The sequence below is a fragment of the Rhinoderma darwinii genome, chromosome 1 (genome assembly GCF_050947455.1).
Source record: "Rhinoderma darwinii isolate aRhiDar2 chromosome 1, aRhiDar2.hap1, whole genome shotgun sequence".
In the NCBI taxonomy this organism is placed as follows: Eukaryota; Metazoa; Chordata; class Amphibia; order Anura; family Rhinodermatidae; genus Rhinoderma; species Rhinoderma darwinii.
Window position 1 is genome coordinate 363472780 of NC_134687.1, and position 16069 is coordinate 363488848.

Here is a 16069-nt window from a genome sequence, read left to right on the forward strand (position 1 = left end):
CAGAGTCAACGCAGTAGTCTACCAGGAAATTTTAGAGCACTTACTGCTTCTCTCTGCTGACAAGCTTTATGGAGATGCTGATTTCATTTTCCAGCAGGACTTGGCACCTGCCCACATTGCCAAAAGTACCAATACCTGGTTTAATAACCACAGTATCACTGCGCTTGATTGGCCAGCAAACTCGCCTGACCCAAAACCCCATAGAGAATCTATGGTGTATGGTAAAGAGGAAGATGAGACACCAGCCCCAACAATGCAGACGAGCTGAAGGCCGCTATCAAAGCAACCTGGGCTTCCATAACACCTCAGCAGTGCCACAGGCTGATCGCCTCCATGCCACGCCGCATTACATAGTTACATAGTACATAGTTACATAGTTAGTACGGCTGAAAAAAGACACATGTCCATCAAGTTCAACCAAGGGAAGGGAAAAGGGAAGGAAAAATTTCTACACATAGGAGCTAATATTTTTTTGTTCTAGGAAATTATCTAACCCTTTTTTAAAGCCATCTACTGTCCCTGCTGTGACCAGCTCCTGCGGTAGGCTATTCCATAGATTCACAGTTCTCACTGTAAAGAAGCCTTGTCGCCTCTGCAGCTTGAACCTTTTTTTCTCCAGACGGAGGGAGTGCCCCCTTGTTTTTTGAGGGGGTTTTACAAGGAACAGGATTTCACCATATTTTTTGTATGTGCCATTAATATATTTATATAAGTTAATCATGTCCCCCCTTAGTCGTCTTTTTTCAAGGCTAAATAGGTTTAATTCTTTCAATCTTTCCTCATAACTTAAATTCTCCATGCCCCTAATTAGCTTCGTTGCTCTTCTTTGTATTTTTTCCAACTCCAGGGCATCCTTTCTATGAACTGGAGCCCAGAACTGAACTGCATATTCTAGATGAGGCCTAACTAATGCTTTGTAAAGTGGTAATATTACATCCCTGTCCCGCGAGTCCATGCCTCTTTTAATACACAACAATATCCTGCTGGCCTTTGAAGCAGCTGATTGACACTGCATGCTGTTATTGAGTTTATGATTTACAAGTACACCCAGATCCTTCTCAACAAGTGAATCCGCCAGTGTAGCTCCCCCTAGGACATATGATGCATGCAGGTTGTTGGTACCCAGATGCATAACTTTACATTTATCTACATTAAACTTCATCTGCCAAGTGGACGCCCAAACACTTAGTTTGTTTAAATCTGCCTGTAATTCATGAACATCTTCCATAGTCTGAACTATATTACATAGCTTGGTGTCATCTGCAAAAATAGAAATAGTGCTATTAATCCCTTCCTCTATATCATTAATAAATACGGCATTGATGCCGTAATTCATGCAGAGTCGTAGCCCCGACCAAGTATTGAGGGCATATACTGGACATACTTTTCAGTAGGCCAACATTTCAGTATTAAAACTCATTTTTGAAATTGGGCTTATATAATAATCTAATTTTCTGAGACTCCAAATTTGGGGTTTTCATTAGTGTTAATCATCAACATTAAGAGAAACAAATGCTGGAAATAGATCACTCTGTGTGTAAGGAACCTACAATATATGCGTTTCACTCTTTGAATTGAACTACTGAACTAAATTAAGTTTTTGATGATATTCTAATTAATTGAGTGACTAGTGTGTGTGTGTGTGTGTGTGTGTGTGTGTGTGTGTATGTGTATATATGTGTGTGTATATGTATGTGTGTGTATATATATATATATATATATATATATATACACACACACACTTTTTATGCTGTAACGCAAGGAGTTGACACAATGGGAGAGCTTTATTAATACCACTCTCTCCCCAGTGCATCGTGCAACTGTTGTTTTTAAGAACTTTCTAAGTAGAAAAGTGTCAAATCTTTTATAAATGCGTTGCACTAAGCACACTACTAAAGCCCTACCCACTTTTCCCAACACATTTTTTTTGTGTGTCAAAAAGCTGTGCAGGGGCTTCATAAATATGGAGTTTGACCCAGACACCATCTGTTTTTTTTTACATGTATTTACGAATGAGAACGGCATCGTAAATACATTTAATAAATCTGCCCCAGTGGGCTTTATTTCTCAAAACTGATAGAAAAACTGGCCTTGTTGTCCATAGCAACCAATCACAGTGCAGCTTTAATTTTTCCACAGCAGTTTAAGAAATGAAAGCGGTTGCCATGTACAATAAGGTCTGTTTTTTTCTTTTAGAACACTTTTGAGAAATAATGCCGACGTTTTTTTTTTATTTTACATATTTGATCTGTTTTGGTTGGTGTGCCCACATACTGGAGTTTGAATTTACCATTTATGAACTGTAAATCCCATGTTTCATGTATTCCATGTAGGCATTGACCTGGCTTTCATTGAAAATGGCTACATTTACCACACAAAATATGACACGGCTGACCGGATTCACACGGACTCTATCCAGAGGGCAGGTAAATGATGCTTTTCAGTCATTCTCTGTATTTCTTTAAGCCTGTCCTTCCACTTTTCACGTTCTTGTCAACCTCTGGTGGCCAGACCTGTTAGCAATGTTTAAAATCGCTGAAAGTCCTTTTTCAGTGACTTTTAAATATAGTTCCTTTTTCGGTGATCTGTTATTAATGTGTTAAAATGAACTATGGATATAGTAAAAAAAAAAAAAAAAAAAAATGTAGAGGGCACGGTATCAATGGGACTACCAGATCTTGCTACAACACCCATATCTCTTTAATAATACAGGAAAACTCATTGATGGCTCTGGGTTTTTCTGTTTCTTTCGGCTCCGCGCTTTGAGCATTGAGGACCTTTCCCTTTCGTTTTTGTTTTTTTTAGCCGAACTGACAGCTGCTCAATAGTCATCAGTTAGAAAATGACAATGTCCGCTTTTTATGGCCAGCTATTTTACCAGCCAGGAACAAGTGTTCCCGGTATGCCGTACCGCTTATGTCTTTTGGCAGGTAAACCTTTATTTGTTGATTTGACAACTGTAATATGTTCTATCAGTTTTGGCTCCTGGTGCTCATTGAAAAGCTGTCACAATTTGCATCCCTGCCGATTTTTTTTTTTTTTGATTTTTTTTTTTTTATATATATTTTTTTTTTTCAGTGCTTTTTTTTTTTTTTTTCTCCTAGTCCTCGGTATCTGTCTGTTAGTCAGGTGCCCTGTCACTCGTGTCCAGTAGGTTGGTACTTTTTGTCCCGGGAGTCCTTTGATCATTAGCCTTACAACTTGCCCTCACTTCTCAGACCCTACCTCTATAGACAGGACACATGGCTGAGAGCAGATTGTCATGGCATGGAATCATTTTTGAACAAACTAAGGGTTCCATATCACTGCTTCATTATGGACAGGACTTTGTTGAACCTTTCGATTTTAATTGAGAGTTTAGTTTCACGTAAAGTCAGGACCAAGGCCAGTGTAAGGCGGAGTAGGCACCTGCCTAGGGCATTATTAAACCTCAGACATGGAGGGGTGCAAGTTAACAAAGACTATCTTTTTAAGTTTTGCATGTGTCTGAGCAGCTGAGGCACTTTTTTCCCTTGTTTCTGCACCTTTAGGATGCCCCCCATTTCCACACTCTTCTCTCATTGTCTCCATTGCTCACCTTTTTTCCTCTGACCTGAAGGCTCCTCCTCTGCTTTGCCTTTACTCCTCCAAAGCCACTGATCCAGTGGTGAGTAAATTTGAATCCTTTTTGCTGGCATCTGCCACTTGGGGGAGCTTCTTGCTCATGAATTCATACAGCTAGTATTAAAGGGGTTTTCCCATCAGACATTTATAACATATCCATAGGATATGTCAGATAGATGCAAGTCGCACCTCTAGGACCTGCACCTTTCTCTAGAACGGGGCTCCCTAAACCCCATTCTAGCTTTTTGTGCTCATGCTTCCTCCCAGCCACTTACTGATTACATGGTCGGGGTTAACGTAAATGAGCGTAGCTCAGCAAGCTATTCCCATAGAACTGAATAGTAGTTACGGAAGACGCGTAGCTCGATGCTACGTTCCTTCCTTAACTGCCATTCACTACCATGAATGCTGGTTCCGTAACTCCCGACCATGTAATCAGTAAGTGGCCAGGAGGCAGCGTGAGCACAAAAAGCTAGAACAGGGTTTAGAGGGCCCCGTTCTGGATATAGGTTCGGGTCCCACATCTATCTGAAATTGATGACCTATCCTGTGAATATGTCATAAATGTCCCTCATGGGAAAACCCCTTTAAGTTCTGACGGCTATATAAATCCATATGCAGTGAGCTCCCCTAGTGGTAAACATGTGGTTGCATGGTGACAACAATAGAGAAAAAGTCAACTAAGCCACAACGCTGTGCTGGATTTGTCATATGGTGGATACCAACACGCCCTATTGACTTATAGTGGGGGTTTGCCAATGGCTTGAAAATGTATGTGTAAAGTTCACTCCGTCTCCTGGGCCACAGGGTAATATATAATCTGCCATGCGTGTCGTACCTTTTTTCTACTTTTTATTTTATTTTTTTCAGGCCACTGGGATTCGTTTCTGTATCTTGTGATTATTTAATTGATTCATATGCTGTATGTCTGATCGTTATAACTTTTAGGAGTTTGTCCACGATCTATCCTGTACTTTTAATTAACTTGGTGTTCTTCTTTAATTTTCTGTGTTTTTAATATATTAATAAAGATTAGATATATTTTTCTAAAAGTTTTTGTTTGGGTTCGTTTGGATGTTTATAATCTTTGTAGGTTAGTTATAATGCCATTTTGTTTGGGGTTCCATTGTGGTTTCCATCATTGCGCTGCATGCTGCACTATTCTCGCTGTCAAATCCCCTCCAGCCATGTGTACATCCTACAATAAATATGATGATAAAAAAAAAAAATTGTTGCAAATTTGGTCCTCAAGCATTGATCTCGGGGAGGGGTAATGTGAACATATGGCCGAATATTGTGCCATGTATGGGCTTATCTAGAGACCCTGTGTCAGCAGGGTAGAAGCCTAGCACAAGTGTCAGGTAAACCATTGTCATTCTGAGAGCTATTACACTGAATTTCAGAAAAGTTGTCGGGAGGGAGCGTATCTTGAAGAGCGCTTGTCCCGGCCCTGTCTAGAGTATTTTGCACTTCCTCACCTCTAAGTATTTCAGTACCAGAGTTCCCTATTCCCTCTATTTCAGGAGGTCTGGAGCTTGTAATGTGTCTGACGGGAAGCTGAGCATGAACTTGTCTGATGAGCGATATTCGGGGGCGTTGGGGGGGGGGGGGGGGTGCTTGGGCGTGTGGCTTCTGCTCACCATAGACATGAGAGCACTTTTGATATTATGTTAAATTGTACCTCTAGAAATGTACCTCCCTTCCCTTGTCCCAGTTGTTCAGTGATTTTGTTAATACTTAAATTCAATAAATCCTACACATTATAATAACGTGTCATTTTTTTTTTCCCAAGGTGACAATATACTGAGTGTCTTACGATATTTGGCGTCCTCTCCTCTACTTGCTGACTCCTCAGAGTTCCGCCATGGCAATTTGATCTTCTTTGATTTCAGTGGCATGTTTGTGGTGTCTTATCCAGCTCGCATTGGAACCATTGTAAACTACGTAATAGCAGCTGTCACGTTATTTTATCTAAGCAAAAAGACCATTAAATACAGAAGAAAAGGTAAAATTTACAAATGTACATTGTCTAGAAAGACCATAATGCTGTTGTTTTTCATGGGGTTTTAATCTCCCATTTGATTCAAATACAAATGGATCTGCTTACCAGTATGTATTTGCTATTACATCCCCATATACTGACTCTGTTTTGTTTCGTCATATGTATTTAGGCACATACTATCCCCGGGACCTCATAACTGGACTGTTCATCAACGTGATAAGCTGGATTTCTGCGCTTGTAACGGTCCTGATTCTAGCGGTACTGGTGACTCTCACTGGCAATGCCTTGTCCTGGTATACACACTTTTATGTTGCAGTGAGTCTGTATGGGGCTGCTGCTGTGGCCAAGCTCATATTCATGCACACAATGGCTAAAACCTTCTTCTTTGCTGTAAGTTTATTGCATTCATTTTTAATCGAATGTAAATGTTTGATGGGTCGGAGTTGTGCCATAAGGAAAAATTTCGATCAAAAGAACCAGTTCCTTTTGAAATGACTTTCGACATTAACATTTGGAAACCATTTCCATTCTCAAAAATTCACATGGATGTATCGGAGGGGGGGGGGGGGAATATGTTGCTACAGTCCAATTATTAAAGACCTCAAATGTTCCTGTGGTCTTACAAAAAGTTATAAACCCCAGCATAACTTATCAGTTTGATATAGAGGGCAAAGACTATGTATTTTATGTACATATATTTTGTACATTATTATCCTTCATTGTGGTATAATTATGCAGATTTTGAAGGCATTAATATTTTAGGGCCCTTCAGTATTTTGCTATGGGGCCCATTTATGTCCCCCTTTTCTTTCCTAATATTCTTTGCAGTTAACCTTGTAACTGGTCGATCTTTCCATTAATGTAATAGGCATCACTACCATACGGCAGGTTAACAGGGGTTAACTCTTTTCATTAGCTCATTTACATGTTTACCTAATGAGATGTACCAATGGAATCTCCTGTCATCCGCTAAATCTGAGCGCCATATATAAAGGGAACTTGTCGGGTGGTTTATGCTGCCCTATATGAGAGCAGCATATGTTAGAGGTAGGGAAGCTAAGCTCTGATATATAGGTTTATATGATCTGAAGCAAGATTTCTGAGTAAAAAGCAGAGTAAATCCGGACAGGAGTCCGAGGAGAAACGGTTAGTTCTACTAACCCCTCCCACACAGGCTGATTGACAGCCTTCTCTGTGCACACACTGATACAGGGAAATCTGTTAATCACTGTGTGTGGGCGGAGTAAGCCGGACTCTCACTTTCTGTCCTAGGAGTCCAAGAATAGTCACTTTTACAGTATTACATCAAGCTGATCGCCACATTTGAAAACGCACTCTGCAAAGGGATAGGTAAAGCAGTCCACAATTGTCAAACATTCCAGCATGATGTTCTGGCTGTGTGCCCCCCCCCCCCGCCCCCCCACCAAAGTTTTTGGAGGTAGGGATAGGAGTAGAGGTTCCCCAGCTTGTGAGGAAAATTTTGATGGGTTTTCTCTTGGTGTAAAGGGTCAGGAATCCCTGTTCTGCAGTGAAGTTTACCCATGCTGGTGATAATGCAGATGGTTGATACTTTAATGTCAATGCGTAGAAGTAGATGTTTTTTTTTTTTTTCAGAACATGCAACATGAGCCCAATTGTCACGGCAGCCAGCTATTGCCAGACAATGTAAATAACACACATTCTACACCTCCACAATGTCTTCGATGTAATGTATACTCTTGTGTCCTTATAGTGGATGTTGCTTTGTTTTGACCGTACACTTTTTCTCTTCCTCAGAATACAAGCAGACAGTATTTGGGAGACCTGTTCTTCGATGTTTCCTTGTTGTCATGGGGCATTCCAATGATGATTCTTACCCAGAAAGGCCTCTGCTCGGCCTACTTCTTCGCTATGTGGGTGATTTTCCCGTTGGTCACAAAACTGATTGCTGAACGAGAATCTGTTCATCAAGGTACTGAACTCCACTGTACAAGCACTATTGGTTTGGGCTAAAATTCTAAATATCTGTGCTGCTCTAATGTTTCAGGTATAATTTAGTATACATCCTTAAAATACAGAAATCTATCCAGCAGCAACGAGGCAAGCTAGTACTGTATTATCAAACATTCTGGATTATCAGATAGAGAATGGTAATTGTAGTCATTTGTGTAGGGCTACAAAGCATTCCAATTGTCTGATCTTTTATGTTCAATGGGGATTATTGTGCCAGAAACCAGAGCTTCTAATATTCATACTTATGTATGTAAATGTATCTGAAGGTTCCGAAAACCGTAGTAGTGATCGTGGGACAGACGACGTTCTTTTCTTTCTGACCGTAATCGTATTGACATCATTATGGATACCCTTCTCTCCCCAGATTGTGTCCTACTTCCCAGTAAATAATAATAATTATCTCTCTATTAAAAATTAAATTAAAAAAAATGCAAATTACAAATGGTAAAAATTACCAGATTTAAAAGTTACCTGCGCAAAAATTTGGCAATCTGTTCAGAAAACCAAATTTTTCATTCAAATATTCACTGGGGGACACAGTACCATGGGTATAGGGCGCTGACACTAGGTAAATATAAAAAAAAATCTGTGGCTCCGCCCAGTGTGCTAATCCCTCTGCTGAGCACTCCGCTCCTCCAGGTTTAGCCTAGCGTCCGTAGGTTGCAGACATGTCCTGCACTGCTGGCAATTCTGCTATATTTATTTTTTTAGTTTTATTTATTTCCAATTCTTTCTCCGGTTCAGGGTGAAAGTCCCTCATGTGTTCCACTTGGTGACTCCGCTGCAGGCACTGGGTGGAAGGAATTCCCACTGTTTCAGTGGATACCTGCCATTTGGAAGGATGTTTCCCGCCTTGGTCTTCCAGTCCCCTATTATTACAACATCGGTGGTTGGGGATGCTTGACAGCCACACTATGTGTATGTGTTTTCCGAAAGGGCGACAGGCTGCGCCTGAAGACGACCAACAGGTAAGTTCTCTAACCCCACTCCCCATGCCATTGGGAGCTACTGTGGTGGTGAAGCAAATTCAGACTGTCAGCGGTCTTGTGGGGGGGGGGGGGAATAGATATATATATATATATATATCTATTACAGTGAAGGAAATAAGTATTTGATCCCTTGCTGATTTTGTAAGTTTGCCCACTGTCAAAGACATGAACAGTCCAGAATTTTTAGGCTAGGTTAATTTTACCAGTGAGAGATAGATTATATTAAAAAAAACAAACAGAAAATCACATTGACAAAATTATATATATTTATTTGCATTGTGCACAGCGAAATAAGTATTTGATCCCCTACCAACCATTAAGAGTTCAGCCTCCTCCAGACCAGTTACACGCTCCAAATCAACTTGGTGCCTGCATTAAATACAGCTGTCTTACATGGTCACCTGTATAAAAGACTCCTGTCCACAGAAGCAACTAATCAGTCTGATTCTAACCTCTACAACATGGGCAAGACCAAAGAGCTTTCTAAGGATGTCAGGGACAAGATCATAGACCTGCACAAGGCTGGAATGGGCTACAAAACCATAAGTAAGACGCTGGGTGAGAAGGAGACCACTGTTGGTGCAATAGTAAGAAAATGGAAGACATACAAAATGACTGTCAATTGACATCGATCTGGGGCTCCATGCAAAATCTCACCTCATGGGGTATCCTTGATCCTGAGGAAGGTGAGAGCTCAGCCGAAAACTACATGGGGGGAACTTGTTAATGATCTCAAGGCAGCTGGGACCACAGTCACCAAGAAAACCATTGGTAACACATTACGCCGTAATGGATTAAAATCCTGCAGTGCCCGCAAGGTCCCCCTGCGCAAGAAGGCACATGTACAGGCCCGTCTGAAGTTTGCAAATGAACATCTGGATGATTCTGAGAGTGATTGGGAGAAGATGCTGTGGTCAGATGAGACTAAAATTTAGCTCTTTGGCATTAACTCAACTCGCCGTGTTTGGAGGAAGAGAAATGCTGCCTATGACCCAAAGAACACCGTCCCCACTGTCAAGCATGGAGGTGGAAACATTATGTTTTGGGGGTGTTTCTCTGCTAAGGGCACAGGACTACTTCACCGCATCAATGGGAGAATGGATGGAGCCATGTACCGTCAAATCCTGAGTGACAACCTCCTTCCCTCCACCAGGACATTAAAAATGGCTCGTGGCTGGGTCTTCCAGCACGATAATGACCCAAAACATACAGCCAAGGCAAGAAAGGAGTGGCTCAAAAAGAAGCACATTAAGGTCATGGAGTGGCCTAGCCAGTCTCCAGACCTTAATCCCATCGAAAACTTATGGAGGGAGCTGAAGATCCGAGTTGCCAAGCGACGGCCTCGAAATCTTACTGATTTACAGATGATCTGCAAAGAGGAGTGGGCCAAAATTCCATCTAACATGTGTGCAAACCTCATCAACTACAAAAAACGGGAATGGTTGGTGATATTAACTTCCTGTTTGTGGCACATTAGTATATGGGAGGGGGGAAACTTTTCAAGCTGGGTGTTGACCATGGCGGCCATTTTGAAGTTGGCCATTTTGTATCCAACTTTAGTTTTTTCAATGGGAAGAGGGTCATGTGACATCAAACTTATCGAGAATTTCACAAGAAAAACAATGGTGTGCTTGGTTTTAACGTTACTTTATTCTTTCATGAGTTATTTACACGTTTCTGACCACTTATAAAATGTGTTCAAAGTTCTGCCCATTGTGTTGGATTGTCAATGCAACCCTCTTCTCCCACTCTTCACACACTGATAGCAACACCACAGAAGAAATGCTAGCACAGGCTTCCAGTATCCGTAGTTTCAGTTGCTGCACATCTCGCATCTTCACAGCATAGACAATTGCCTTCAGATGACCCCAAAGAGAAAAGTCTAAGGGGGTCAGATAGGGAGTCCTAGGGGGTCAGATCGGGAGACCTAGGGGGCCATTCAACTGGCCCACGACTACCAATCCACTTTCCAGGAAACTGTTCATCTAGGAATGCTCGGACCTGACACCCATAATGTGGTGGTGCACCATCTTGCTGGAAAAACTCAAGGAGATGATATCCTTCCTCGGATTCCTCATTAGACCAAAATTATGCAGGCGTCCTTCATTCTTTTCATTCAAGAGCTATTTCTGAACCAGCTTCTTCGGGGGAGGTCTCTCTCAGATGTGAATGATCTCATTCAGGCAGTGAGATATACTTAGGATTTCGGCTGATCCTGTCCCCTCAGAACGAGTTATTATAACATCGCCACAGACAAACCCCACTCCCCCTTTCCAGATCATAAGGGTTCTGACAAATTGTTTTTGATGCATGGAAACACCCCTGACTGATCTATGCATGTGCCAAGGGTATGGACTATGTTTCCTTTCTCTGAGTGTATTGCCAAATGGTCAGCTCACCCTAAGGTAGATGCTCCCATGGCCCGGCTTTATGAAAATACTACCTTACTGGTTGCAGATGCTTCTGCCTTAAAGGATCCTGTTGATGCCTAAGTGGAATCCATGGAAAAGCCACGTTCAGTGTGGATTCAGTCAGACCCTCTTTTGCAGCATATTGGTTTAGCTTTGCTAGTATTGAACTAGCTACTCAACTACAGGAAGCAATTGATTCAGGGGACTCAAGTGGATACTTCCCTGCTAGCTACACAGCATTTGCACATGTCTAAATGTATCTGACATCTCTGTCCAATCTGCCCAAAGGTCGGCTAAGGCCATGGCTAATGCGGTAGCTGTCCATAGGGCCATTTGGACTAGGAACTGGGATACTGATCGTGCCTCCTAGGAAGGTTTTCACCCTTCTATTTGCCCTAGGATCTCCTATATGGACCTGACCTGGTCTAACAAATTTCTTAGGCTACAGGAAGGCGCTTTTCACTTCCACAACGTCGTGAAAGATGCCGTCCAGTTCCTTTAGTCAGAAGAGAAAGATGGTTTCGTTCATTTCGGTACTCGGCTCGACGTCTGAGGCAGAACTCACGTGACTCCCGTCCCTTCTGAGTGCAGAGACCTTCTTGGAAACTCATTACTGCGGGAGGTTGCATCGACAGGCTACAAAATAGTTTACTTCTCGCCCCACAAAGCGGGGTGATTTTTTTTTTTTTCCGGTCACCGACCACTCGGTGTCCCTCCAGGGCCCAAGCTTTTCCTCAAGCCATTCAAAGCCTCCATCAAGGAGTAATTGTCCCTGTACCAACTTCACAGCTATTCAAAGGGTTTTATTCAAATCTTTTCACATTACAAAGGGACCCTTTTTGGATCTAAAGCCTCTAAATCGACATGTGAAAATTCGAAGGTTTCGCATGGAGTCTCGGTGGTCGATTCCTTGGAGGTCAACGAGTTCCTGTCCTCAAGACATCAAGGTTGCTTTGGGAGTGACAGTACTCCGCAAGAATGCTTCTTGCTCCATCCGCTTCTGCATGAAAGTCTTGGACGATTATCTCAACCTTCGATGCCGAGGCAGTCCCATTTGCTCAATTTCACTCCTTGATCTCTGCAGCTGGCGATTCTATCTCGTTAGAACAAGTCTCCAGACTCCTTGGATCTGATTATCTGTCTGAACCCTTCAGTCAAGAAGGAACATATGTGGTGATGTCTTTCCCCAACATCTCTCGGGGAAAACCCTTCACAACTCTCCACTGGCAAGCCATCACATCAGACGCAAGTATGTCTGGCTGAGGGGTGGATTTCGGCTGCCTCACTGTCCAGGGCACATGGTCCGACCTGGAAGCTCCGCTACGGATCGACATCTTGAAGCTGCGGGCCATCTTCCTGGCCCTGTCTTACTGAGCGTCTTGTCACCAGGGTCTTCCAGTGCAGATACAATTCTACAGCAGTCGCATACCTCAGTCATCAGGGAGGTACAAGAAGCAGGGCTGTTTGGAAGGAATCAGCCAGGATCCTTCGAACTAAATGTCCCAGCAATATCCGCAGTGCACATCCCAGGAGTAGACGTCTAGGAGGCGGATTACCTGAGCAAGGAACGCCTGGATCCCGAGGAATGGTCTCTTCGTCCCGAGATTTTTCACCGCATTTGCATTCGGTCCGGCTTCCCGGATGTGGATCTCTTCACCTCTCACCTCAATCACAAGTGCCCGGACTAAGTCACCAGAACCAGGGACCAAGGCCATAGGAGCCGATGCTCTGGCTCTCCCCTAGTCGTCTTTCAACCTGCTTTTATCATTTTCCGCTCCTTCCACTTCTGTCTCGAGTGCTGAAAAGGGTCAAGGACGCAGGAATCCCAGCCACTCTGGTGGCCCCAGTCTGGCCTCGCAGAGCTTTGTACGTGGATCTCATGCTCCTGTTAGCAGACGTCCCATTGGCGCTTCCGCTCCAGCACGACATCCTTTCCCAAGGTCCAATGTTCCACTCTGCTTTACTTCGGCTGCGTTTGACAGCTTGGCTTTTGAAACTGCGGTATTGAAGTTCAAAAGTTTCTCTGATCCGGTCATTCAGACCATGATTAAGGCCCGGAAGACTCCATCCCAAAGGATTTACCATCCTACTTCGTTGACTTATTTTAGGTGCTGTAAATCCCTTCCTTTCCACCCCCACCGTTTTTCCATCACGCAAATTCTGGCTTTCCTCCAGGTGGTTTTGGATCTGGGAATCAGATTGGCTACAAGTAGAAAGGATGCAATCCAGCGCTGGTATGTTTAAAAGGAAATGGTATTCCAACTTTATTTCAGATAATCATAAAATCCAATACGTATGGGGGTGGTTGCCTCAGCAATCGGCCTACGTGTTTTTTGTTTAGATCGCCTGTCCTTAGTCATGGCACGTTATGAAAGCTGCAAACAAAACGACCTGCATTTATATCCGGTCAGTTCTCCATTGACATTTTTCCCGTTTCATGCTGTGTTCAATCAATGTAACAAACACAAGGAAGTCCAACATCACCTCTGCAAAAGAACAGCTGACCAGCTGGAACTCCCACCTGAGTTTGCAGGAACTAGACTGTGCATCTGACTAATGCAAGCTTCGTCCGAAATAAGTATAAATACAAAAGGATGTTGGGTGATAACTGTTAAAACAATGATCCTTGCAGTGAGCAAAGATATAGAAGCGTAAAATAAAAACCAAAGAATAAGAGAAATGCTATTAGTCACAATGATAAAAATGTCAAACATATACAATATATTTGATAAACTGAAAACCTTTTTGGTAGAACAAAAATTTATTACATTGATAATAAACCGTGTATTTATTAAAGCTTCTCTGCTCTCCTACTGCTCTTGGTACAAACTGAGGAGCTGAGTGCTCAACATAGGGTGTAAGCCCAATAGGCAGAGCCACACTTTTTTTTAAAATATATTTACCTAGTGACAGCGGCCTATAACCATGGTACGGTGACCGCCAGTGAATTCAACGAGAAAGGGATTTTACTGGTAACTACAACAATTTTTAGGTAATAACCAGGTTTTATTTTTCTTTATTGGGGAAAAAAAATTCTGTTAAAAAAAAAAAAATAATCTTCTTCTAGTAAAATATAACAGTGTGTAAATGACAAGCTCAGACCATTGTCTTGATCATAATAACTTATGGGGATGTTGGTATCACTGGGACCAAATATTAAACCGATATTTTTTAAGCAGCAATTTTAAGAGAAAGTTATCTCCTTCTTGTTCACAGGTTCTTCTTATAGATACATAGCAGTGTATCTGCTGGGATTATTTTTCCCTTATTTGCACACAACCTATCACGTGTGGGCAGTTTTTGAGATGTTTACCCCTATATTTGGCCGCAGCGGTACGGAAATTCCACCAGACGTTGTGATGGCTTCCTTTCTTATTTTTAGCGCTATCGTTTTGGTGACTTGTTTTGTAAGTATGTGTTAGTGTATTTCTGTGAGAAGTCTATCTGCAAATTACCCAGTAGTAAAAGGAGTATTGGAGTACCTGTCGCTTCATGATTTATTTAGTATAAATCATTAAAGAGACTCTGTCACCACATTATAAGTGCCCTATCTCCTATATAAGGAGTAATGTAGGTGACAGTAATGCTTTTTATTTAAAAAAACGATCTATTTTCACAACGTTAGGAGCGATTTTGGTTTATGCTAATGAGCTTTCTTAATGCCCAAGTGGGCGTACTTTTACTTTGGTCAGCGTCATGCACTCCTGTACAACGCCCACTTGGTCGAAAGTAAAAGTACGCCCACTTGGGCATTAAGAAAGCTCATTAGTATAAACCAAAATCGCTCCTAACGTTGTGAAAATAGATCGTTTTTTTAAATAAAAAGCATTACTGTCACCTACATTACAGCGCCGATCTCCTTATGTAGGAGATAGGGCACTTATAATGTGGTGACAGAGCCTCTTTAATGTATGTAAATTGTCTCTTTTTTTTTGGGTGATGGCCTACGTCTTTGTTAGGAAATTTGGAGGTTTAAGTGCAGTAATTGGTTAAATAACTTAACCCCTTCCCTGTTTAGCCACTTTTGACCTTCCTGACAGAGCCTCCTTTTTCAAATCTGACATGTTTCACTTTATGTGGAAATAACTTCGGAATGCTTTAACCTATCCAAGCGATTCTGAGATTGTTTTCTCGTGACACATTGGACTTTTAATGGCAAAATTTGCTCAATACATTCAGTATTTAAATGTGAAAAACACCTACATTTCTCTAAATTTAAATGTATCTGCTTGTGAGACAGGCAGTTATACCGCACAAAATAGTCGCTAATTAACATCCCCCACATGTCTACATTAGATTGACATCGCTTTTTGGACATCCTTTTATTTTTCTAGGACGTTACAAGGCTTAGAACTTTAGCATCAATTTCTCACATTTTCAAGAAAATTTCAAAAGGCTATTTTTACAGGGGCCAGTTCAGTTGTGAAGTGGCTTTTAGGGCCTTTATATATTAGAAACCTCAAAGTCACCCTATTTTAAAAACTTCACCCCTCAAAGTATTCAAAACAGCATTTAGAAAGTTTCTTAACCCTTTAGACGTTTGACAGGAATTAAACCAAAGTAGAGGTGAAATTTACAAATTTCATTTTTTTGTTGCAGAAATTGATTTTTAATCCATTTTTTTTTGTAACACAAAGTTTTACCACAGAAACGCAACTCCATATTTATTGCCCAGGTTCTGCAGTTTTAGGAAATATCCCACATGTGGCCCTAGAGTGTTTATGGACTGGAGCACCTAGTGGATTTTGGGCCTCCTTTTTATTAGATAATTTAGGCACCATATCCGGTTTGAAGGGCTCTTTTGGTGCCAAAACAGTGGAAATCCCCCAAAAGTGACCCCATTTGGGAAACTACACCCGTTAAGGAAATTATCTAGGGGTATAGTGAGCATTTTGAGGTTTATTGCAGAAATTATTGGAAATAGGCCGTGAAAATGGAAATCTACATTCTTTCAAAGAAAATGATGGTTTTGCTAAAAAAAATTTCTCATTTCCACAAGGACTAAAGGAGAAAAAGCACCGCAAAATTTGTAAAGCAATTTCTCCCGAGTAAAACAGTACCCCATATGTGGT

The 16069-nt window shown here is 41.7% G+C and overlaps 1 protein-coding gene across 1 annotated transcript in view; it reads left to right on the forward strand.

Annotated features, from left to right (window-relative positions):
* ERMP1 (endoplasmic reticulum metallopeptidase 1) overlaps positions 1-16069 on the forward strand; it is a 95422-nt gene that overhangs the window by 61058 nt on the left and 18295 nt on the right. Inside the window, exons 6-10 of the mRNA XM_075827345.1 lie at positions 2334-2426; positions 5396-5608; positions 5775-5995; positions 7382-7556; positions 14214-14404. Coding sequence (XP_075683460.1) covers positions 2334-2426; positions 5396-5608; positions 5775-5995; positions 7382-7556; positions 14214-14404 — 893 coding nt within the window. The remainder of the gene's footprint in view (positions 1-2333; positions 2427-5395; positions 5609-5774; positions 5996-7381; positions 7557-14213; positions 14405-16069) is intronic.